Source organism: Lipotes vexillifer, unplaced genomic scaffold, assembly GCF_000442215.2.
Source record: "Lipotes vexillifer unplaced genomic scaffold, Lipotes_vexillifer_v1.1 scaffold1701, whole genome shotgun sequence".
Classification (NCBI taxonomy): Eukaryota; Metazoa; Chordata; class Mammalia; order Artiodactyla; family Lipotidae; genus Lipotes; species Lipotes vexillifer.
Window position 1 is genome coordinate 1,334,721 of NW_006794217.1, and position 26,257 is coordinate 1,360,977.

General features: G+C 57.0%; 1 protein-coding gene across 1 annotated transcript in view; it reads right to left on the reverse strand.

The window, feature by feature from the left end:
* The window catches only part of LOC103072712 (mitotic spindle assembly checkpoint protein MAD1-like), a 147,565-nt gene that overhangs the window by 119,401 nt on the left and 1,907 nt on the right, over positions 1–26,257 (reverse strand). The window contains exon 3 of the mRNA XM_007467089.1: positions 15,337–15,393. Coding sequence (XP_007467151.1) covers positions 15,337–15,393 — 57 coding nt within the window. The remainder of the gene's footprint in view (positions 1–15,336; positions 15,394–26,257) is intronic.

The following is a 26,257-nucleotide window of genomic DNA, read 5'->3' on the forward strand; positions in this document are numbered from 1 at the left end:
CTTCCCCTCTCTTAAATTTATTCCTTGTTACAAAAATGGCAGATTTCCTACACCTTGTTTCGTACGTTGATTTTTTCACGGAACACATTTGGAGGTATTTCCAGACTAGCACAGAGAGAGCTTCCCTGTTCACTTTCGTGGCTCCTGGAACCATCCCAACGGCCAGCCTCCTGCCGACCAACGTCTGACCTGCTTCCCACCTGGCGGCTCAGACACACCGGTCCCCACGGTGTGAGCTGACCTGCAGGACGAGTCCTCAGAGCCACACGTCTGCCTGCAGTTCCATCCGATGTCACCACAGCCCTGGGGTTGTTACCGCGCAACCCAGGGCAAAGCTGGCCTGCTGAGGCCGTGTCGTGGTGAAGGACAGGGCAGTGTCTACTGCAGGGCACCCGGCGCCGGGCCAAGCAAGGAGCACAGGCTGCTCGCGCTCAAAAGCCCCGAGCCCCCCCGACAGCTTCCAGGGAAGGGTTTTCAAGGACACCGTCAGGGGTGAGGGTTGCGGGTGTCTGATCAGCTCGTGGACATTCTTCAGATCTGTTGGCGGTGGTAACTGGGTGGTATTTTGGGAGCCAACATCATCGACCTTCTGGTTCCAACTGGTCTGGGATCGACATGCTGGTGGTCAGCACGCAGTTAACTCCCTCTACCAGGCAGGGTTTTAATGTCTGCAAAACAATTCGAGGACACGGCCCAGGATATTATCTAGAGCCCTTGAGGAGGACCTAAAGGTCCTTGACTTCATTCTAGGGCTAACCTCTTTATTATTATTTTGTCTTGCTTGACTGTTTTCCTTTGTTTCTGTATTTTCTCACTTTTCTGATTAAATCTGCACTTTGGAACTTGGGGACAGCCTAGGAGGCTAAAGATCTTTTATGGACAAGAGGCAGGGGACCCGGTGGTGGGGGATGTCTGCCTCCCAGAAGGCGCGAAGCGCCCTGCTGGGTTTCAGGTTGGGGGCCCAGACGTCCCTGCTTCGGTACAGAAAGGGCTCATCGTCCCCCAGGGACTCCCTCACAGACTTCCTGTTTGTAACTGGGTCTGCTTCTGACGTCCTGTTCTGTTGACAAGAATCCTGGGATCCTTCCTCTCTCCCACCCCACCCACCCCACATTAAAATAAACCAAACAACCCTTTTTCACAAAACCAGGGCTGTGCAGAAGGTGAGGCCGAGGCTCCCAGGACTCGGCCGTGTGCAGAGCCGGCACGTCCTTCTCGACCCGCAGGCCCGCCTGGGGCCCTTCGTCTTTCCACCTCTTGCTGCTGTTGTTGTACACGGGAGTACTTTCTTCCCTTGTCTAACTTGCTGTTTCTGTAGATACAGGACTTGTCCCATTTCTGCACATTAATTTTGTTGCCCACCCGTTCACTAGGGCCTCAGGCTGACGGCGAGGCTTGTCGCCGACCGTCTTAGCCCCGATCACGCCCTCCTCAACACAGGTACCTAGAGCTCTTCCTCTTGTCTCAGGTGGATGACTAGAGTCTCCAGAATACCAAGGTAAGGTTCTAATACTGCGCATCTCTTTTGGAGTCGGGGCTGATAGGTTATATTTCCCTAGAAAACTATTCATTTAGATTTTTATTTTAAATGGAGTTGTGACATAATTCTTTTTACAGAATTCATGCAGACCTAATAATTCTTCCTAGGTTTATCTCTTACTTTTGTTTTCATTTATCTTCCTTACTATCGAGGTGAAGCTTGTACGCAGGGCAGTACACACCTTGTGAGTCCAGCTCAATGACTCTGCCCGTCCGTACCTGGGGAACCGCGTCCAGGTCAGATCAGAGACTCTGGCAGCCAGGACACGCTCTCCTGCACACACCCCTGCCCCGAGTCAGTAACTCCAAGCTAATTACTCTTATTTCTTACTTTGGGTGGTGATCTTTCTATTGATTTTTTACTAGGATTGTGAATAATTAGTATGTTTTACTGGTTTGTCTTCAAAGCACAGGCCTTTGGATTTATTTCTACCATTTTTCACTTTCTCATTAACTTCTGCTTGACCTTTACGCTACTTTTTCCTTCACTAGAAGGTTTATTCTGTTTTCCTTTAAGTTCTTGAACTGGGTGTTTAATCCATATATATTCACTCTTTCTTGTTCAATAACATAAATATTGACACCTGTGAGTTTTCTTCTGAGCACTGCTCTGGTTGTTTCCCACGGGCTCTGAAGCTTCCATTATGACTTGTTTTCTAGATTTTATGCACCTTTGAATTGCATGTCATCTTCTTTGACCCAAGCACTGTTTAAGACAGAGTGTTTTGTTCCGTGTCTTTTTTTCTATTTTTAGTGTCCAAGCGTTAGGAGCTGCTGCTTTCCTCAGCTGTGTTCTTCAATTCAAACCTCATCGCACTGTGATTAGAAGTTATCTGCCCTATAGTTCTACTACTTGAATTTGTAAAGGTTTTCTTTATTACCTAATACGTAAGTAATTTTTGTTAATGTTCCCCATGAGCCCTTTTTCTTTCTTTCTTTTTTTTGCGGTATGTGGGCCTCTCACTGTTGTGGCCTCTCCCGTTGCGGAGCACAGGCTCCGGACGCGCAGGCCCAGCGGCCATGGCCCATGAGCCCTTTTTTAAAAAGAATTTATTAATTAATTTATTTATGGCTGTGTTGGGTCTCCGTTTCTGTGCGAGCGCTTTCTCTAGTTGCGGCGAGCGGGGGCCGCTCTTCATCGCGGTGCGCGGGCCTCTCGCTATCGCGGCCTCTCTTGTTGCGGAGCACGGGCTCCAGACGCGCAGGCTCAGTAGTTGTGGCTCACGGGCCCAGCTGCTCCGCGGCATTGTGGGATCTTCCCAGACCAGGGCTTGAACCCCGTGTCCCCTGCATTGGCAGGCAGATTCTCAACCGCTGTGCCACCAGGGAAGCCCCCATGAGCCCTTTTTAAAAAGAGCGTTCTTTGGTCTCAGGGCTGAGAGTCAGCGGGGGTGTGTCTGTCTCTCTGTATGTCTCTATCAATCACAGATCTTGTATTTCCCATGAGTCTCAGGGCTGAGAGTCGGGGGGGGGGGGGTGTCTCTGTATATGCATCTGTCACAGATCTTGTATTTCTCGCTATTACTCATCCTTTGCCCACTTGCTCTATCGGGGATTAAGAGGCAAAATAATTCTCCACTACTGGTGCCCTTGATAATGTCCTGTTGATCTCTCCTCTTTTTTTGCTTTTCTGAACACTGATGGTATTTTAGTTGACACAGATATTCATCTGCACCTTTACTGTCAAAAAGCACCTATCTCTGTTTTCTGCAATGCATTTTGGCTTGAACCGAAATTTAACTGCAATCAAGATTATGACCCCTGCTTTCTATGTGTACAACTGCCCACATGCCTTTGCATCCCTATACTGTCCGACTTTTTTAGGCTTTACTTGGTAATCCAAACAGAAAGTCTTTCCCTTTTAACAGGTGAATCATATAAAACATGTTTGGATTTATTTCTGGATTTGTTGTATTATTTTGTTTTGTTTTGTCTCGAACTCAAAACGATTTTATTCTGTGGCTTTTTTGTCTTGCTTGCCTTTGCGTGTGAAATTCTCTTGATACTTGGAAAGGTTTATATTTTTCATTCTAGTGGTTGTTTTTGTAACTTTTGACTTCCTATAATACCTATACTTTGTTTCCAGCCGTTCCTATCAACTTCCTGCGCCAAGTACCTGACTAGTCAAACGTATCACCCTTCTTAGTGTTCACCTTTCTACACTTAAACACGCTTCTGCTTGATGTCATCTTCAGACGGTACGGGGGGGGGGTGTGTCTCTGTATATGCATCTGTCACAGATCTTGTATTTCTCGCTATTACTCATCCTTTGCCCACTTGCTCTATCGGGGATTAAGAGGCAAAATAATTCTCCACTACTGGTGCCCTTGATAATGTCCTGTTGATCTCTCCTCTTTTTTTGCTTTTCTGAACACTGATGGTATTTTAGTTGACACAGATATTCATCTGCACCTTTACTGTCAAAAAGCACCTATCTCTGTTTTCTGCAATGCATTTTGGCTTGAACCGAAATTTAACTGCAATCAAGATTATGACCCCTGCTTTCTATGTGTACAACTGCCCACATGCCTTTGCATCCCTATACTGTCCGACTTTTTTAGGCTTTACTTGGTAATCCAAACAGAAAGTCTTTCCCTTTTAACAGGTGAATCATATAAAACATGTTTGGATTTATTTCTGGATTTGTTGTATTATTTTGTTTTGTTTTGTCTCGAACTCAAAACGATTTTATTCTGTGGCTTTTTTGTCTTGCTTGCCTTTGCGTGTGAAATTCTCTTGATACTTGGAAAGGTTTATATTTTTCATTCTAGTGGTTGTTTTTGTAACTTTTGACTTCCTATAATACCTATACTTTGTTTCCAGCCGTTCCTATCAACTTCCTGCGCCAAGTACCTGACTAGTCAAACGTATCACCCTTCTTAGTGTTCACCTTTCTACACTTAAACACGCTTCTGCTTGATGTCATCTTCAGACGGTACGTTTTGGTCGTCAGCTTAGCTTCTGATGATGAGAAAACCAACATTCTTACGTTTCCCAGCATCTTCTCCCTTCCCAGGTATCTGACTGACTGCATCAACCCCGAGTCACTAGAATGTGGACCGTCTATGCTGTACACTGGCTTCACCCTTCCAACCAAACAGACTCAACTCCTGCTGCGGTCCTCCCGGCGCCTGGCCTTCCTGAGCCCCACGCCGGCCCCCCCGCCCCTCGGGCTCCGCCCTGAGGTCTGCAGCTCTGGGTTCTTCTCTTCCCCTGGCCTCCCCTCCCCTCTCTGGGCTGCCTGCACTTGGCCCCAGCTTCATGGATTCTGCCCGATTGCCAAGTCTTATTTCTCGGCAAAATGTTCAGGTACAATTCTCACGTGCTCAGTGTCAACTTTTTTTCTGTGAAATTTTCCCTGTTTCTACACAATTTTTGGTTTTATGAAACTGTGTGATGCTGCCTTTATTACTCATTGTCGACGATGAGGTTTATTCATTCTGGCTTTGTACAAAGGCTACACCAAGGAAACCACAGGCGTCTCCTCTGACGTTAAATCCCAACAAAGGGTCTGGCGTGAGTTCCGTTCGCCTTCGCTGCCTCCCTCTGGCAAGAAGAGCGGACACTCTGCCTTCCGCCAGTTCAGGGGCATTGGGACCTCCCCCTCCCGTACCACCACAGCCCCGTCCACCCCGCTGCCACGCGGGTGGCCCTCGCTGGGGACAGGCGCTTGGGACTCGGCCCACAGCTCCTTCCCTGCACGCGCCTCTGCTCATCCCAGGCCGGGGGCCCTTCTCCTCTGTGGAGGCTCGGGCTTCAGCTGTTATTTCTTTTCTGCCCGTTTGGTTTTGGTTTTGGTTGCCGTTTTGGTTTTCACTCTTCTCAGTACTTCCGGATGGCTTCCGGGAAGGAAGGGAGCAGCGCTGACCTGCAGCGCAGCGCCCGAAGCAGAAAACCAGGCCCTTCTAGTCTGACCTGTAACCTTGGACTCATAACTCACGTGCCTGCAACTTTACCACACTCACACCCACACTTGCACACACACGCTGACTGTGGCCCGCCCCTCCGCAGCCACCCGCGCGTCTCGGGGTGGGACCCCCTGAGGCCGGGCCCGGCCGCAGCTGGAAGCACGAGGGCTGGTTAGCGGCTGCCCCGGCACAGGCAGGAGACGAGGGAGCGCGGGAAACGCATCCACGCCGCGCTCTGCTGCTGCCTGCTTCACGGGCAGCAGTCCGGATGTGAAGTTCGTTTTTGAAAGAAGAACACAAGGCCTAAGTGGACCCCGCCTCTTCTGAGGGGCGCTGCTAAACGACCGAAGGCTGAGAGCCCCGCTGCGGGACCCGTTCGACGGCAGATTTACCTCCCGGTGCACAGCACTCCAAAGGAGAGCGTCTCCTGGGGTCATCTGCACCGCAGCCCACACTCCCGCCAGCTAGAGCCGCCTCCTCCCTGAAGGCCTCCCCTCCTCGTTTCCGAATTTCTTCTCCATAATGAAACACACACTGCTATGAATTATTTTTGTTTGTCTCCTCTTTGTCCTACACGCAGACACTACTGAAAACTGACATTTGTAAAACCATGTGCAGACAGGAAAGGAAGGGGACGACACGGCGTTTGCTATCAGGGGTGCTGGGTCTCACGGGCCAGCCTCACCTGGTGGCCAGGCCACGTGCACGCAGCAAAACCGCCACGGCCTGAATCTCCCTCCCGCTCAACTCCGTCCCCTGAGGAAGAGCCCTGGGGGCAGCACCTGCAAAGGCCCCCCCAGACTGGCCGAGGCAAAGGCCTTCCTGCCTTTCCGGACGTCTGCCACAGCGACCTCTCCAGCCCACTCCAAGTCTCCACGGCCATCGAGGACCCGAGGGCTCTTGGGAGCTGGTTCTCCTCGGAGGGACTGTCTGGGTCGACCCTGACCCTCCATCTGCAGCAGGGTTGGATCACAGGGCAACATCTGCGACTAGAAACGAACCGAGTCTGTGCCCGGGGGGGAGACAGGCCGCTACCTCGGGGGCAGCGGAGGCACCTACGCACGGAACGTCCTCCTGGGATGCCAAGGGCTGGCCCCGGGAGAGGTAAGAGCGGGCATGCAGGGAGGGGGTTCCAGATGGAGGAGGAGGGGCACCCAGCGCGACCCGGACCCAGAGGGCAAAGGCGCGGAGGCGTGAAAACCGGGAAAGTAGGAAACGTGCCAGGGTACACCAACTTTGGTTTCGTCAGCTGACTCATGAATCTTTGTGCGGGGCTGGCTCTAGAGCAGCGACGCACTGTCCAGCACCTTCTGGAAGAGGTGCTGGCGCTCCAGGGAGCCAGGCCAGGGCAGGGCCCCCCGTGGCTGGGCTGCCTGCCAGGGGCTGCGTGGAGGCTTTGGGTGCCCCCAGCACCAGTCCCGCCCCCGGAAAACAGCCCCCCCCACCCCCGCCTCGCCCCGTGCCCCACGCCGGGACAGGGAGTCGGGCCGCTGTGCAAACAGACCCCTCCATGCCTCGTCACCTGGCCCACCGGCCCCCGCCCCGGCGCCCCCAGGCCCAGAGCGACAGCCACATCCTCCACAACACGGCCATGAGCCCAGGCCGGTGACTGTGCCCTGCGGCCTCCTCGCTCACACCAGGGCCAGGCGACGGTGCTTCTGGCCGCGACGGGGGACCTGGGATACCACCGAGCCTCCCTCCTGGAACGAACACTGAACAGCGGGCAACACGAACAGGATCCCAGAGAGACGGGGACCACGAGGCCGACCCGGTGACCGGTGTGAGGAAGAGTCCAGAATGCAGCACAAGCCGGGGGTAGGGGCAGAGCCAGGAGTGCGGGAGGCCGAGGCAGCCAGAGCCCACGGCACGGGGTGGGCAGGGGGCCCTTGAGGAGCCCGCAAACCCGACTGCATACGCGGGAGAAATGAGGCCCTCTGGCCGAGGACTGAACCACGAGGAAGGACGAGAGGGACCAGTGCCTGCTCCCCGCAGCCAGGCTGGAGTCTCTGGGTCCACGGGGCGCTGGGCAGAGCCCTCAGGAAGGCATGGTCACCCCAGCAGAGCGCTGCTCCGGCACAGCCCGGGCCCCGCGGGGACCTGCCGCCTGCACTGCCCTGCGTCCCTCTGGTGACAAGGCCCCTCCCTCTCCGTGAGGAGAGTCACTCACCGTGTCATAAGACTTTAATGCTAACGGTCCTCAAGGAGAGCTCGCTAATACAGCATGACCTCTAAATAGAGCCCGTGAACTTCAGTTTAATTCGAGAGGATGGCTGCTCATGCCCGGGCAGGGGGGCGGGTACCCAGTCCCACAAAGCAATAGCCAGCGTGGGGAGCAGGGGATGTGCTCTCCCCTCCCCCGACAGCGACTCTAACTAACACGGCCACTGCTGAGCACCAGAGCAAGGGTGCTCACACACACGAGTTGCACACAAGTTTCACCACAAGAGCCCAGCCCCTGTCAAGCCCCACAGACGGTCACGATGGGGCTGAGGGCCTGGGCTTCCAGAGCTGCCCACACAGGGACCTCATCCCAGGGATCCAGGCTGCTGCCTCCTCCCCAGATCCCCCATCTGGCAGGGCTCCCAGGGCTCCCAGAGAAGACAGAACGCTGAGATCAGAACAGAAATCCTCACAACACTGTAAAGCAACTATACTCCAATAAAAATTAATTAGGGAAAAAAAAAAATAAAACAGGAGGGGAATCCTGGTCAAAGCACACTGTTCTGCTCAGCTCTGGACCTGTCAATCACCCAGGAAGGTCTCTGGAGGGGCTGCTGCTTCCTGGTGAGGGTGGGAGGGTCTGAAACGGACCTCTCTTGTCAATTTCCATCCCAGCCTGGAAGGACACACTGGTGCAACAGGCCGCAGGCAGCCACCAATGGCTCACCCAGCTGCTGACCTAAGCTGGGACACACCTTCACCTCAGAACAAAAGAAGCCCAGCTGCACAGTTTTCACCCTAGAAGGCCATTTCTTGAGTCGGCACATTTGCTAAGAAAGAGAACTCTCACAAAATCCCTGGGGACCAGTGGCTGGAGAGATGGTCCAGGGTGGGTCAGCCACGGGTGCAGGGACGCCGTGAGCAAACCATGCCTAGGCAAACACACGGGGAGGCCGTGAAGACGCTGTGAACTCAACAGCGCTGTGAGCAGCAAATCGTTCAACGCCGCACAGTGAGAAAGTGGGAGATGAGAAAGCGCTATGCCAGAGAGGGTCACCGCAGAGACGCTAGGCGTCTGCGAGACACAAAAATAGCCCGTGCTTAGAGCCGGGTGAGGGTGAGACATCGGTCGTACGTGATTTCCCCCGTGGAATTATGCCTGTGATTTTAGCAGATAAATTAGCCAGTTTCTAGTCTGTGGCTGTTACAGTTTTGTGGGGGGGGACCCTCTGGGGTTTTCACTGTCCACGTCTCAAGTGCCCACCTTCCCCCGACCCCAGGTCACCCAGTGGCAGTGGACCTAGCAGCGGGGTGAAAAAGCAACGTGCAAGTAACAGGAAGGATAAAACACCCGGGAATAAACCTAACGAGAAACGTGCAAGGCCTACTAGAAGAAAATAGCCATACTCAAATAAGGTCGTGAGAGAAGCTGTGAACACGCGGCCGCATGGCGCTCCAAGCGAAAAGAACAGGAAGAACCGACCCTGCAGGGAGCTGGCGCCGCCCGCGGGAACCCGTCCACGCAGCACGAGTCCACCAGGAGGCCCACCTGAAACCTGGCAAGCGAGCTCTAGACCTTACCTGGGACGGAAGACGGGAGAACACCTAACAAAATGCTGAGAAGGAAAATGATAAAAGGTCGTGCTGTGTCCGGTGTGAAAGCCATGCGGAGGCCCCGGCGACAGCGGCTGCGAGCTGTGCTCATCCAGAGACGGCGGGCACTAAGCCCGCGCCCAGGCCAGACGTCATGCCGCCACCTCCGCAGGCTGTGTCTGTGTCTCTAGGAGCCAGGCAGGGCCTCGCAAGGCAGAAGCTTAAATCACCCGCATTTTCTAATGAGACCTCTGCAAATGCAAACTGGGCAAACCCCCAAAACTGGGTGCCCAGACTGGGAGACCCCAGGGACACACTGCGTTCCTCCGCGTCCACGTCCAGTGACTCAGCACACACTTTATCACCGCGTCCTGGTGCCGGCCCCGGCGAGGCCCAGCCCCGCAGGTTAACTGGCGTAAAGAGGCACCGTGCTGCCCACAGTCCTCTCACAGGGTCTGGGCCCCACTGGCCACCTGCCTGCTCGCTGCAGCTCCCTCCACAATGACCACCTGGAGGGGCAGGACTGAACTGAGATGATCCGTGTGCAGCACTCAGCCTGCAGTGGCTGCAGTGTCAGGCCCCAAACCACGCCTGTGCCATGGACAACAGTGGTGGCGATGCTGATGGTCAGAGTGCACTCGAGCGAATGTGGTGGGACGACAGCGTGCTTGGTAAACACCCGCTGAATCCAACAGACCTGCCCCAAACAGGAGAGGCATTTAATGCCGCCCCGCCCCGCGTGCATGCTCACTTCCGTCCCCGGGGAGGAGCCTCGTCCTGACACAACGAGGGCCTCCGTGGTGAGGCAGCCAGCCTCCAGCCGGCCTCCGCGGGGCCAGCGGGAGAAGGGGCCCACCTCAGAGGCTCAACCAACACGTCCCAACAAGTCCCTTGGGTCTTTTCAAACACGTGCACTCATGCCTCCGTGTGAGGCTCCTGAGAGATCAGCGTTTCTCTCGGAGTTGAAGAGTGGAAGGCAGGTGTCCGGGATGGAAGAGCAGGCGCAGAGGCTCCCGGGCAGGGGACCCGGGGCTGCGAGAGGCCCACTCCTCATGGTGCCACTGGGCACCTCCTCCGATGAGCCTGACCCACACTCCTGCCAAGGACGAAGTTCTCCAGTTGTGCAGGACGGATCCAGAACGTGAAATGAGTCACCACCACGCACAGAGGCGCTTTTAATAATTCACGGGAAGCAGCTGGCAGACTGTGATAAGGCCGGGTCCTCCAGCGGGGGGGTGGGGGTGGGGCACACGGGCGATGGTTGCCAGCGTTGAACAATGGAGGTGATTCACCGGCCCTCGACGCTGGCGCCGATGATGCTGCAGGGTAAGCAAGGCCCACTGCGGTGAGCACAGCCCCTGGCAGGGCCACAGGTGGTCTCGCCACCACCCTTGCGATCCACGCTCCAGCCCCGCGGAGCCAGAGCAAGCGCTGCTGGTGCTTGTGCGGAAGGAAAGCCCGGGAGGCCTGCGCGCTCCTGGACCCGCCTTGCGGGGCTCTCCTCAGGGGGCAGAACCTTGCTGTAAAGCGCTTGTCATCAGGAGGCCCGGAGCAGCCTGAACATGCGTAGCCACGACCGCACTGCCCACTTCGAGCTGCAGCGAAGCAGGAGAGCAGTGGGGGGCGGGAGGCAGCCAGCCGGGCCGCGCGTGCTCTGCTCCCTGTCCGGGCAGTGTTTCCGGGAGGGGCCCTGGGAGGCGGACAGCGGCGCGGGGCTGTGAGGGGCAAGTCCCCAGAGTCAGAAGACGAACATCCAGTGCTCGCTCCCTGAAGTTACAAAGTACTGCAGCACTTTTTAGAGTTAGGGTCAAGGGATTCCCTGGTGGCACAGTGGTTAGGAGTCCACCTGCCGGTGCAGGGGAAATGGGTTTGAACCCTGGTCTGGGAAGATCCCACATGCCACAGAGCAACTAAGCCCGTGCGCCACAACTACTGAGCCGGCGTTCTAGAGCCTGCGAGCCACAACTACTGAAGCCCATGTGCCTAGAGCCCGTGAGTCATGACTACTGAGCCCGTGAGCCACAGTTACTGAGCCTGCGCTCTAGAGCCCGCGAGCCACAACTACTGAAGCCCCTCCACCTAGAGCCCGTGAGCCACGACTACTGAGCCCGTGAGCCACAACTACTGAAATCCGGGCACCCAGAGCCCGTGCTCTGCAACAAGAGAAGCCACTGCAATGAGAAGCCTGCGCATGCCAACCAAGAGTAGCCCCCGCTCACCACAGCTAGAGAAAGCCCGCGCGCAGCAACGAAGACCCAACACAGCCGTGAATAAATTAATTAATTAAAAAAAGAAAAGAAAAAAGAGCATGTTTAGTTAAGGAAAAAAAAAAGAATCAAAACAATCCTTTTGGGCTTCCCTGGTGGTGCAGTGGTTGAGAGTCCGCCTGCCGATGCAGGGGACGCGGGTTCGTGCCCCGGTCCGGGAGGATCCCACGTGCCGCGGAGCGGCTGGGCCCGTGAGCCATGGCCGCTGAGCCTGCGCGTCCGGAGCCTGTGCTCCGCAACGGGAGAGGCCACAACAGTGAGAGGCCCGCGTACCGCAAAACAACAACAACAACAACAAAAACTCCTTTCTCCAGCCATGGCCGGCCTGACCTAATTAGGGTGAGGGAGGCGTGTCAACGATACAACTACAGCCAGGGATGTCTTTCCTTGTGATATCAATTGCATTTAAAGAAAAAAACATGAATTGTGCTCACACTTACTAATTATTTTTGCTAACTATCAACAAAAAGTCAGACTGCCTTTGTCTTGTCATCTGCAATTAGCTAAAGATGCTTAAATTTTTCTTTTTTTCTCTCTCCTTTCCTACCTAGTGAACTGACTCTGGGCCAGCAAACAGCAGGTCAGCAGCTGCAGGTGGGAGAGATGCTACAGGAGCTGGGGCCCCATTCCCAGCTGTCCTGGACCGAGGGCCTGGAGTTACAGTCAGCAGCCCCCGGATGCAGACTTCTCACCGTCCAGACCCAGAGAAGCCCCGCCCTCCTAGCACCAGAGACGCCCACAGTGGCACCAAGGCTATCACTGGAATGGGTGGGAGGGGTGACTGTGCCCCCCCAACCCCGGTCCCACAGTGCACTCTGGGCCACTGTCCCCCTCTTCAATTTCTTACTTCTCCATGCCCTCAGGGGTTTACACGAGAGCAGAAACCTCCCCCTAACCAAATGCATGCATTTTCTGGGTAATCTCACTCCCTGAGGGCTTGACTACGGACCTGTCAGGCTCCCAGCTGCCAACCCCTGCACCAGCCTGCCTAGCCTTTATCTCCTCGGGGGCTGCAGGACCCCCCCCTGGAACCAGTTCGGGAGGGAGAGCAGGGGCTCACACAAGCTCCTGGACTGAGTGTGACTCACCTGCACTCCTGGGCCCCGGGCACCGCCATTTCTCATTTTCCCTTTAACTCAGAAGAAGAGGGAAGTGAAACAACGCGAAATAAGCTAAAGATTAGACCATCAGAGGCAGAGATCAGACGTAGAGAATGAACCTGAGGACACGGGGAGGGGGAGGGGTAAGCTGGGACGAAGTGAGAGAGCGGCATGGACATACATACGCTACCAAATGTAAAACAGATAGCTAGTGGGAAGCAGCCGCATGGCACAGGGAGATCAGCTCGGTGCTTTGTGACCCCCTGGAGGGGTGGGACAGGGAGGGTGGGAGGGAGACGCAAGAGAGAAGGGATATGGGGATATAGGTATATGTGTGGCTGATTCACTTTGTTATACAGCAGAAACTAACACACCATTGTAAAGCAATTATACTCCAATAAAGATGTTTAAAAAAAAAAAAAAAAGACGGAGATTAAAACCCTGTCTGAGGAGACAGCTACAGCCCAGATCCAAAAGCAAGCATGAAAGAACCAGTATAACGGGCCCACAGCGCCTGGCTTGTGCACACGAAGGCCGCCAGCACCTCATCTCCGGGCATGGCCGAGAGTCAGCTCAGGCAAGGCCAGGCTCCGCACTGCTGCCCGCCTCTGCAGGGTCAGTACCACTGGGATAAGGCACATTTCATCCGAAGCTCCCCATGGAGCACGGTCCCCAAGGTCCCCCAGTGGCCTGGGGGAGGGGCCTTGCGCCGAGTTTGGGGACACCAGGCCTACCGGAGGCTCTCTACCCTGGCTGACATCAAACTTGCCCAGGAAGACATGAAATAACACCCCTGCCCGGCCCCCCCCCCCACCACAACCAGTTCTAACTTAATCGGTCTAGAGGAGGGACCAGGCGTCAGGATTTCAAAGCCCCTGGGTGCTTCACACAAGGGACGGAAACTATACGGGTTGAAACTAAAAAAAAGCACAGGCTGGAAGGCACACAGCCCTGCGGCCCCGTGTCCCTCGGGTGCCCCCGTGAGAAGGTGCAGCGGCCTCTCCGGCTCAGTGCCCACCCTGGCCTGAGGGCCGGAGCCAGTGGCCAAGTGCAGCAGGGTCTGTCCTCCCTCTTGCCCGGGAGGCACCGGCTCCTATCCACAAGCCCCAGGGCCGGGGAAGGGCCGAGGCACCAGCTCCAAGGCATCCTCACTTCTCAGCCTTGAGGCCTCGGGCATCAGATGCCCACGCACCTCTTCCTGCCTCGTGCACATCACGGAAACACGGCCCGAGGGCACACGCCAACTCAGGCCAGCACCGAGGGGGCGACGCAGGAGACACAGATCACTGAGTCCTCAGGACCTCATCAAGAGGATGCATCAGGCTTCAAGGACAGGACAGGACACCCCACCCCACCCCACCCCACCCCGGGCGGCAAAGTCGGTGGATGAGAAGAAAGCACCCTCCCCCCAACCCCCCTCTCCCCCTCCCGCCCCGGGTCTGGAGGCCAGGCAGCTGCGCTCGCGGCCCCAGGCGCCCCCTCCCTCAGCCAGCACGCAGTCAGGCTGCCTTCCCACCTCTAGGACTTCTGCAGGCCCAAACATGCCCCTGCTGCCCCAGGAAACAGCTCTCTGGAGGCTCACTGATGAAATCCCATCACCGGGAAGGCTCTGGGCTCCTCTCACGGCTGCCCTTACACACGGGACCTAGGGTCCCTCACTGGACATGTCCTTCTCTGACTCTGAGTGGAACTGCCCCCCAGGACAGATGCCTGGGACTGGAGCAGCCGGGCAGGGCTTGGCCCGCTGGGTACCTACCCACCGGGAACACCCAGGTGCTTCCCGGCCTTGACTCGGGGACTCCGGACACCCAAAAGCCCCCACAGCCCAATGTACAACTGCCTCTCAGACCCCCACGCTTCCCCCAAACCCGCACTCCCCGATCCTCCCATCCCACCCCACCCCCGACTCCTCACCTAGCCCCCGACAGTGAGGGTCGCAGCAGCGGTGGACAGCAAATTCAAGGATGCGTCTCTCCCACCTGGCGGTCATCCCCACTGTGCATGCCCACAAGAGGCGGGGCTGGGCGGCGCCGACACGGAGACAGAAGCCTGACTCCAGCCGCAGTCCCAGTGCCCACGGCAGCTTCCCGGGTGCCCCCAACCCGGCTGGCGTGTGGCCCGGGCAGAGCAACCCGATAATGTGTGCAGATGCCCCTACCCTCCCCACACCTGTGGCCCTCCTGTGCCCGGGGCTTCATCCCCTCAGCGCCCAGACCAGGGCCAGAGCGGCTCACGGTTTGTACAGGATGAGGATGCCGGAAAGCCGAGTGCCTCTCTGTCCCCCAGTGCATGGTAACGACCCTCCAAGTACTAGGGCGCCAGCCGAGGCTCCGGGGCCGTGTCTGCATGCGCCCAGGTGAGGGCTCCCCCGGCTGCACGGAGGGCGGGGTGGACGTGATCTGACATCAGAAGTCAGCCCACAGGGACAGCAGAGAAACAAATGTGCTACCAAGTAGCCACGCGAGGCTGAAGAGCCCTGTGCTCAGTGTGCACATGCTGCAGGGCCCGTGGGGTCAGAGTGGGGTCAGCGTGTCGTGTGGCTGTGACCTGAGCAGGAGATGCACCGCCGTCCCCACCTTAGAGCCGGCTGGGGGGAGCCCCGCAGTCTGTGCCAGGGGTGGAGGGGGTGGGTGTGTGGCCTGGGCCACGGCCAGGGGGGGCCACACACCTGTGCCTGCAGGGCAGGTCCCGACGCTTTAAGGTACCCAGGCCCTGGGCTTCCCTTTGGCCACAAGGGCCACCAACCAGGCGTGTGCCTCAGGGACTCACCATGTCGGCTCTTTGTTTCTGGCCTCCCAGCTCCTCCAGGGCCTGTGACAGCTGAGCCTTCAAGACAAGACAGAAAGTGGGTCAGTGGGCTTTCTCCTCCTGGGGCCGAAGCGACCACACCTCCCCCATCTCTGCCACATCCACTGCTGCCGGGGGAGACCCCGAATTCCCACTGTTTGGAAAGAGGGGCAGCAGGAACATGATAACTCGCCAAGTCCGCCCCAAGCCTGCCAGCTGAAGGTGAGAGAGATTCGGGCTGGAGTCTTAGTGCCCCTGGTAAGAGGCCGGGGACCGGGCCACAGTCCAGGAGGCAGGAGGCACTGGCCAACTACAGCACTCCCCAAGAGGGGACCAGGACAGCGGGGGTGGGACACAGTCGTCGAGCCGCAATGAGCTGGCAGAAGCCACCTCTATCCAGAGGACTACAGTATGAGGTAACGGGGACCACTGGGGGCTGGTGACGTTCGCGTCTCCATCCGCGTGAGATTCATCAAGCTGACACTTCCGACGTGTGCCATCTGTGTGTGTGTGTGTGTGTGTGTGTGTGTCATACTTCAATGATAAAGGACATTTAAAGTACACCCGTGCTACCACCCAGGAGGACAAATTAGGGACAAAGGGAGGGCGGCTCTGCTACATAAAGGAAGCAGACGGTCAGACAGCAGCGCTGTCAGCAACGCCCACGATGGCCTCCACGCCGAGACCCTAAGAGTGCAGGAGGGCCCTCGGCTGGGGTGGCAGAGGAGAGCCACGACAAAGCCCAGCAGGTAGAGGGGCAGGACTCCGAAGGACAGAGGCACGACTAAGAGGCTGGATGGGAAAGCGCAGCTGGCTGCGGAGGAGCCCCTGCACGGGGAGGCGACAAGACGTTCCTCAGGGCAAAGCCACGGCGGGGAGCACTGCCACCTCGGCTCCTCCGGGAAGTGGGAGCGCCCTGGCTAGGGGTGCAGGGCACCTGGCAGCAACCAGGAGAGGCTCTGCGCCAGGGAAGGACCCACGTAAGAGCCCATACAGGGGGTCTCCGGGAGCAGGAGATGAGGGTGGGGCGGCGGGAACGGGCCCTGCCGAGTGGGCCGCCCCACCCATGAGCCGCAAGCCTGCCGCGTGGGCGCCCTGAAACGTGACTTCCTGTCCTTCACACAAAGCTCTGGAGAGAGGCTCAGAGGGGACGTGAACAGAGCACAGCCCCCGTGCGGGAGAGACCAGACCCAGGCCCCCCGCAGCCCCCAGGGCTCCGGGAAGCCTTCTCCGGGGACAAGATGAAGCAACGGGTGCTGGATTTACCCTCCCTCCTGAACCAACCAGAAAACCAGACAAAACCCCTGAAACAGTGGTTTCCCGGCTTCCACGACAGGCAGGCAGCACAGGGCTCGGATCTGAGGGAAGGAAACAGGGGAGGCGTGGCCCCCACCGCGCCGGCTCACAGCCCCGCCCCCAGCCCCCACCCCACCCCGGGCTGCGCGCGGAACCGGCGGGCTGGGCGCACAGGACCGAGCACAGGAGGGAGACGGTGTGATCGGAGGCCTCGCCAGGGAAGACGCGCCTGCGAAGCTGCTCCACAGCTCAGTCACACGGGAAATTAAAGGCCGACAGCACCCAGTGTTGGAGGACCGGGGCAGCCGCGGCCCACACGCGCCCCTCGGACGCCCGGCACTGGGTGTGGGCGTCACGCACCCCCGGGGACCCTGCTTGAGCCCTCGCCGCCCTGCAGCGTCGCCTCACCTGGGAAGGAGAGCGAGGACGTGGCGGCCGCCCACCTGGTGCTCACTCTGCACTCAGGTGCCTGAGGCAGCAGTGACGACGGGGACCCTGCGGGGCGAGCCTTCAACGGGGGGCTCCGCCTGCAGCGAGGACCCGAGGGAGCAGGGGGCTGGTGGGGCCGTGGGCCGCGTCAGAGACTGACCATCCGCCGCTCCTCACGGCTGCTCACGTGACCGAGGCTGGGCGCTTCCTGAAGGGACGGCCTCCTGGAACAGCCTCGGGGAGGCACGATCCCTCACGGTTACGTCCCGCCCTGGCCGGGCTGGGTGCAGTGGAGCTGGGAGGGCAGGCACATGGCGGGGGCAGGGCGGGGGGACAGGAGGAAGGGAACCGGCCGTCCCAGGGGCAGCACACCCCGGAGCAGGCGGAAGGGGACCAGCGACCGCAGGGCTGCGTCAGGCCGTCCGGGGGCATCGCACTCCTGCCAGACCCCAGGCGTGAGCCCCCGGCCCACGCACCACGTGTGACCGGCAAAGCGGGCACTGAGACCTCACGTGGCCACTTTTATCTCCGAGTGAGAACTGCTGGCCAGCACCCGCCAGCGCAGGAGCGCAGGAGCCCAGGCGCAGGGGAGAAGCCGTCCCTGCAGCCGGATGCAGGCAGGACAGGAGGCCGCAAAGCCCAAGGCGGCAGGTCTCACGGACAGAACGAGACCAGAGTCTCAGGCCCCCTGCCTTTCGGCTCCACTTCACACACAGGCTTGTGACAAAGTGTAAAGATAAAAGAGGCGAGGAAGCCGGCCGGTTGACAGGGGCCCGTCCAGGCAGCGGCCCACAGACACACCGCTTCCACCTGGCAGCAGCCCTGAGGGGCAGGGAGGGCGCCTCCCCACATGGACGTCAGCCTGAAGGCAGGAGTGAGCCACGCTTCCCGTGGCCGCAGAGCACGTCGGCACGTAAGCAGGCAGGCAGAGCACGTGCCGGGCTCGGCCTGGAGCCGTGGCTCTGCCGGGCGGTCCTGGCTCCTGGGCAGCCCGCAGGACGGAGGCCCTTCACCCCTCAGAACCCACCTATGCAGCTGAAGCAGCCGATACCTCTCCCAGACCCGGAGCCCGCCAGGCCCCACTGGTGCTCACAGGGCCACGGTGGCACTGCCACAGCGGACCTGGACCCCGTCCTGGCTTTAACAGCTAGTGTGGTTACCCTGCAGGTGGTGGGCCTAGGACCACAGCTGCAACACCCCTGGGAACTTGGGGGAAGTGCAACGTTTCAGCCCCCCACGCCCCCAGAGATGGGGAGGACCCAGCAGACCTGTCTTCACAAGCCCTCCTGGCCACCCAGGCATCACTGCAGGGGTGAAGCCAGACAACAGAGATGAATCCCAACATCTCTGCATTCCAGCCGTGTGACCTGGAACAGAGGTCTGGGCTGGGAGCGTCTCAAGGTGAAGGAGCGGTTTCCAGCTGTTATCCCCTCACAGAACGTGGATTTAGACAACCACCCACGGACCCGAACAGATCAGATCAACAAAACTAGGAGCTGTTTTTTTTTTTTTTTTTTTTAAAGAGAAGCAAAATTGACAAACCTTTAGCTAAACTAATTAAGAAAAAAGATAAGGCTCAAATAAATAAAGTCATAAATGAAAAAGAAAACATCACAAAGGATACCATAAAAACACAAAGACTCAAGAACTACTGTGACCAACACTATACACCAAGAAACTGGACAACCTAAAAGAAATAAACTCCTAGAAATATACAAATAATCAAGAATGAATCATTAAAGAAACAGAAAATATGGACAGACCAGTAAAGAGTAAGAAGAATTAATCAGTTAAAAAAGAAAACCAAAAACCTCCCTACAAAGAAAGGCCCAGGACCACATGGCTTCACTGGTGAACCTTACCAAACATTTAAAAAAGTATTAATACCAATCCTTTTCAAACTCTTCCAAGAAAAATCGAAGAGAAGGGAACACTTCCGAACTCATTTTACAAGCCTAGCATTACCCTGATACCAAAGTCAGACAAGGATGCTACAAGAGAAAAAAAAGACAAAAACCAAAAAACCCACTGGCCAATATCCCTGATGAACACAGACGCAAAAATCCTCAGCAAAATACTAGCAAACTGAATTCAACCGCACATTAAAAAGATCATACACCGTGATCAAGTGGGATTTATCCATGGAATGCAAGGATGGCTCAACATCCACAAATCAATGCACGCGATACACCACATTATCATAATGAAGGATAACGTGATTATCTCAACAGATGCAGAAAAAGCATTTGACAAAACTTAATATCCTTTCATGACAAAAATTAATTAGGTACCAAAGGAATGTGCTTCAGCATAACAAAGCCCACAGCTAACGTCATATTCAACAGTGAGAAGCTGAAAGCTTTCCTTCTAAAATCAGGAACAAGGCAAGGATGCCCACTCTCACCACTCACGTTCAACACAGTACTGGAAGTCCTAGCCAGAGCAATCAGACAAGAAAAAGAAACAGACGGCATCCAAATAGGAAAGGAAAAAGCAAAATTGTCGCTCTGCAGATGTTACGATCTTACTTATAGAAAATCCTAAAAACTCCACAAGAAACCTGTCAGAATTAATGAACACGTTCAGTAAAGTTGCAGCAAGTACGTAAAATCAACATACAAAAATAAGTTGCACTTCTATACGCTAATAATGAACCATCTGAAAAAGAAACTCAACAGTCCCATTTACGGCAGCATCAAAGAACGATAAAATACTTCGGAATAAATTTAACCAAGGAGGTAAAAGATCCATATACTCAAAAGACGTTGATGGTAGACATTGAAAATGACATAAATAAATGGAAAGACATTCTGTGTTCGTGGACTGGAAGAATTAATACTGTTAGAGTGTCCGTACCGCCCAACGCGAGCTACAGACTCAATGGAATCCCTATCAAAATTCCACTGGCATTTTTGACAGAAACAGAAAAAAACAAACTAAAAAGCTTCTGCACAGCAAAGGAAACAACAAAATGAAAAGTGACCTATGGAATGGGAGAAAATATCTGCAAACCATGCATCAGGGAGTTAATATCCAACGTATATAAGGAACTCATACAACTGAATGGTTAAAAATACCCAAAAGCCAATTAAGAAATGGTGAAAGGATCGGAACAGAAGTTTTTCCAAAGAATAAAAACAGCCAACAGGTAAATGAAACGATGCTCAACATCACGAACCATCAGGGAAACACAAGTCACAACCACAGTGAGATATCACCTCACACCTGCTAGGATGGGTGTATTTTTATCAAAACGACAACAGACAGCAAGTGTTGAAGAATGTGCTGTGCACTGATGGTGCGAATGTACAGCTGGTGCAGCCGCTACGGGAAGGAGCATGGAGGGTCCTCAAAAAACTAAAACTAGAACGCGGCCCTCGCCCATTGCCTGCGGCCTCTGCGCGTCAGATCCGTGTCCAACCGCAGAGGACTCCCAGAGCCCGGGTCTCTGGTATTATCTTCCCCCTGTTTGCCTCCCTTCTGTTTTCCATTTATTTAGCGTGTTGCTCATCTTGTAACTCTGTCTCAAGATTTTCCAGTTTTGTTTCTTCTGTGCTTTTTTACAGGAGAGTCATCTCAAGATCCTTATATAAGGGGAGCACTAAACACTTTCACAAGTAAGAAAAAATCTGGATCTGGTGAACAACGCAGGGTTCAAAAGCTGCTGTTCTTCCTGAAGCCAAGCCCCCCACGGCCAGGGGACGGCGACAGAAACGCTGTGACGTGCGCCCTCACAGAAGTCCGGGAGGAGCGAGGGAGAGGGAGCAGTGTGGCGCCCACCTCCTCCTAGGCTGGGAGTCGGAAATCACTGCTGCAATCTGAAACTGGGACTTTCCACAGACCTCTATGCAGCAGCCAGCAGCACCATAATCTGTTTTAATTAAATAAATTAGAAAAACAAATCAGGCTGATATCTTGAATCGAGGTGGCATGAGCTGCATATTTATAGCCCTGTCGACAGAGGAGGATTCATGACACATGCTACCAACTTCCGCAGCCACTTTATTAAATGGAATAAATAAAATCCGTGCAAAATGGCACCAGAGTCGGGCTGCTGGGATCCTCCCAATCTCAACACTTCTGCTTGGTGGTACTGAGATGTTTTTGCCAGAATCAAAGCACGTTTCCCATTAGAACTGACTGATTAAGCTAAATGGGTGAAACGTGATGACTCTCGAAGAAGTGGATGTGTTTTTCAAATTCCCTGTGCCCACATCTGTGGGTCCCACTCCTTCCCCAGCAAGTGAAAGAAAGGTAGGGCCGATGGAGCAGCACGCCCCCTGTACCTGTGAGAGGGCACCTGCCGTGGGCACACCGGGGGCTGGCCAGGTCCCATGGGGCAGGCGCGGCAGCTCTCACGTCAAGCAGCAGGGTCCCGGGGTCCCGGAAAAGAGGAGCTAGAAGAGGGGGCTGGCAACTATAGCCTGCATACAAATCCAGCCCACCACCGGTTTTATCTATAAAGTTTCTCTATTGGCACAGAGCCACACCCACCATCTCCTGACGGCCCACGGCTGCTCCTGAGCTACACGGCTGCAGAGCTGAGGGGCTGTGATCGGCCCACGTGGCCACACAGCCCACAGCACTTACTGTCTGGCCCTTTACAGACAACGCCTGCTGACCTCTGCGTGAAAGGCAACAGGAGCTTGGGGGTGAGCGAGGAGGTGGAGAGGCCAAGGGGGAGAAGGGGGCAGTGCGGGGGAGAGGACAGAGCAGGGCAAAGACAGGAACAGACGGACACAAGGCGAGGACAGAAGGAAACACGGGAGGAAAGGGAAGAAGGCTGGAGGGAGAAAGAAGGGCCGGGCGGGGTGGGGGAGGGGCGGGGAGAGGGGCCCTCACCTCCGCCAGGCACCCAGAGTCCAGGGCGCCCCGACCCTGACACGCAGGCCAGCGCTCTCTCAGGCGGGCGAGGGACGCTAATCCGTCTACACCGTCAGGCCCGGGGGCTGTGGGGATGTCTTCCCCGCACGCACCTGGCTGCTCCCGGTGGTCCCCCAAGACAGCGGAACAAAACGGGGGCTGTGGGGCCGCGAGCAGTGCTCTGCTCTCGTCTGCGCTGCCATGTGCCCCCAAATGGTGCTTGCATCACAGCCTGAGGACGGATGAGCCGCCTGGAGGCTCTGAGGAACCCTTAACAAACGGGTTCTGTGAAGTTACGTAACTTCCTACCATCTGTCCGTATGTGACGCTCAACTAATAAACTCCTGCCAGGCGGCGTGAAGCGGCTCCTAGAGGCTCCAAGTGCGGCTCGTTCTCCGAGACTCTGAGACGTGAAATGCTACTGTTTAATAAAACAAGAAGAGGAAAACTGCCCGAAGGACACCAGCCCCGCCCTGCATGGCTCGGCTCTGGCATGGGGCCACTCGGACCTGGAGGGTGAGGTCAAAGCCAGGCACCTCTGAGCCTGTCTATCCCCTCTCTTGAGGCCGTAGGAGCAGACCCACAAGGGACGGCACAGGGGCCTGTCTTGCCCAAACCCCGACGTCCAGGCTCCAGCCTCCTGAGCCGCAGGCCTCTCCCCGGCTGCACAGGGCCTCAGAGGGGTGAGACAGGGTTCAGAGAGCCTGGGTGCCCCCCACAAAGGGGTCAGGCTGGAGATGGGAAGCAGGTCTGGGCCGGGCACCCCCAGGCTGCCCCAGAGCCTCACGTGCATGGAGAGAAAGCATCCGCCCGCTCCTTCCCCCTTTACCCAGCACTCCACCTGGAGCTGCACAGAAGCTCTCGGCTCTACCAGGAAACTGCTGGGACTGAAGGCAGGTCAGGCCAGCATCCGGGTTTTGTGACTCGCCTTAAAGGAGGCTCTGCCGACCCCTCTCCTGGGATCTCCTGGATCTCCTGGGAGGAGGACCGGCAAGCCACACATGGAGCACACCTGACCCACAGCCCACGGCTGCCACCTTGCTGAGGTGCCACCATGTCCCGTCTGAGCCCAGTCCTTCCGGAAAGGCCTCCGGGAGCTCAGCCTCCCCCTGGTCCATGGGGAGCACGACCATAGTCATCACAACGGCCAGGGCAGTCCCCACAGGCCAGGCCTCTGCCACCCACCCTCGGCTGGAGGGCTGAGCACGCCCACCGGGCCTTGTGGAGTGAGGACGGGGGGCGGGGGGCAGAGCCCTCGCAGGGCTCCCTCCACACGGCCCATCACCGGCCTCGCGGTTCTGGGCACAGAGGGCACCACCTTCACACCCACTTCGCCCTGGGCTCCTCCCAGCTCTTTCCTGAACCCAAGACCTCCCCCCACCCCCGCCAGCCCCCTTCCTGTTCTTCGCTAATGGGCTTAGCTCCTCATGTTGGGGTCACATTCTCCCTAACCCAGACCTCCTCCTGGGATGAGACCCAGTCCAGGGGAGCCGCCAGCGGCCACCAGAGGGCCCCCCCACAGGAACCCCCCCGCCCCCGCCCCCGGGGATCCCATGGCCAGCGGGGGCTGGAGGCAGGCGCTGATGGGAGGTGGGTGCCCCCGTCAGGGCAGCACACCCTCCAAGGTGCCCGGGGAGCCCCCCTCCGGGCCCACGTGAGAACAGCTGAGACACGACCGTGGGGCGGCCCCCCGACGGCCCGGCTGGGCGAACCCAGGGAGCTCGCTGATGGGGTGACGGGGCCGCTGGCTGCAACGCTCAGGAATGAGGCGAATATTCCCCAATTTGCCCAATGTTTCCCATTTCCCCAATTTCTCCCCTTCTACACCATACTCCCTCCCACCCTCTGGACACTGTAGAGAAAAGCCTTCTGCCGTGTACGTGTCTCCCCGCACCTGTCACTTCTGTGCCGCTACCGAGTGCTGGGAGAAACCCCTCGGGTCCTGGAGCCCCGGCCCTCTCTCCTCGAGTGCACAGCGAGGTGGCCGTGAGCGGTCCGAGCTCTAAGAGGACAGTGCGCACCACCGGCAAGAGAACGAGGGCAGAGCTCCCTGGAAGGCCGGAGTCCCACACGCTCCCTCTTACTCCACGCTCAGTCCTAACCCTAGAGCCAGGCCTGACGGCAAAGGCCCCTCTGCTCCAGCAGCGCCAGCTCGAACATGAACTCAGGCGCAGGGTCCTTCCTGTAGGAGGCTCTCTGAGGATCCCGCCAGCCCAGCCCAGCCAGGACCCCTCATCCTCATCCTGCACCGGACAGCTGGCTCCCCCAGCCCCCCACGGAGGCAGCTTCTCCCAGCCAAGCTCCCGCAGCTCGGGGCCAACCCAGAGCCACACAGCTCCAGCTGCCAGTGGCTCCTAGTTGTGCGGGGGGCTCCTGGGGGCCTATGCTTGGCGGGGCCTGGTACAGATCAGGTCAGCGGATGGCTGGGGAGGAGGGAAGCAGGAGGGAGGGGAAAGGACATCCTTGTCCCAGTACAGGTTCCCAGAGGGCTGGAAGGAGACAAGAAGGGGTCTCGGTGACGTGCAGGAAAAAGAACCAAGGCTGAGGAGAAGCGCCTGTGCTGTCCGGGGTCCCTCGGTACAGTCCGCATCCCACCCTGCTGGGGGCCTGAACCAGGGAGCAGGACCGGCCGGCTTTGTCTGCTGCCACCTGGTGGAGACCGGGAGGCGTACAGCCCTCAACAGGAGCAGACCCAGGCCTGACCCACAGGGCACAAGGAATCCAACCACGACCTCCACTTTCCAAAGGTGATAGGTCTTCCCAACACTTGGAGTCAGTCAGCCTTTCTTCAGCTGCCTGCAGACACTCCAAAAAGGCCAGGGGACAGTTTATTAGCCTGGAGCATTTATTAATCAGGAAAGCATAAATGATAACCACGATGAGATATCGTTTTATGTAGTAGTGTATTGGTGAGGATATACATCAGTGGGGACAGTTGTAGTAAGAGTATAAATGGGCATAATCATTTTGGAAAACAATTGGACTCTATCTTAAAAATTTGAACAGCCACATACACAGTGATCTAGCAATTCTAGTCCTGGGTATATACACAATAGGAATAATACCACTTGAGCAACAAGAAGATAAGAACAGGAATTTTACAAACAGTATTACTCATAATAGCAAAAGTCTGGGACCCAAGTATCCATATTAATTAGAATGGACAATAAACTGTCATAGTCATACATTTTGGAGATCATGGTATATCAGTGTATAAAATGCTTTTCCGGGCTTCCACCCCCCCCGCAATGGATGGCCTCGCTGGGATGGCGAGCAGAGCCCGAGTCCAGAACACTGAGGCTGGTCCCAGGGTAACCCCCAGCCTCAAAGATGGGGATCTCAGGTCCTCTGTCCTAACACAGATCCGGGGTCAGTGCAGCCTGGGTAGAGGGCGGGAGGCCATCGGCACCCGTGTCCAGAGAGCACAGGGCAGGGACGGGAGTCCCAGCGTGGACGGGGCAGGGCGGCTGCCAGGGCTGGGAGGCCATTCCTCTGCCCCTCCTCTGTCTGGTGCCTCCCGCCCAGCGCCTGGGCTGGCCACGTGAGCCCCTGTGGCGATGATGACGATGGAGAGGAACAGCCGTGGCGGTGATGCTGGCAGAGCCGGTGATGTCCACCCCCCCGAATTCTCCCGTAAGTCTGGGAGCTGGAAGGGAAGGCTAAGTGACCACCCCGCTGCACTGCTGACCACAGAAAGGGGAGAAGGGGTCAGGCACTTTCACTACCAAAACCAGGACAGCCCCAGGCAAACCGGAACGAGAAGGCTCCCTGCAGGTAGGACTCAAGGGGAGACAGGGAGCCAAAGGAAGTCAGTGCCCATCCGCCAGACACCAGGGGCGGGGCTGTCCCCAAGCCGCAGCCTCGGGCAGGGTAAGGCACGGTGACCGCGCTGGTCAACGAGTTCCGAGGTCACTGACAGCCCCTCATCGCCAACACGCAAAAAGCCTCAACATATGGCATTGGAGGTGCCAGAACTGCCAGCCTCGTAATGAACTGGAGCACACACGGTGCCAGACAGGAAGGATCTCTTAACGTAGAAAGCGCCGGGGACGCCAGGGCGTCGGGGGGAGCCTTCCCCGCGAACCCCTCTTCACGGGGAGCAAACGTGTGGCGGTAAAAACGCCATGGAAGCGCCTGTACCGACAAGGCTGTGCTTGCGGGGGCTGGAGGCGGCCCTCCCCAGCAGGACTGAGGTCTGCACGCAACAGCGTCCACAGCGGCCCCCCCCCCCCCCCCCCGGAGGCCCCCCCCCCCTCTTTTTTTTTTTTTTTTTTTTTTTTTTTTTTGGTACGCGGGCCTCTCACTGCCGTGGCCT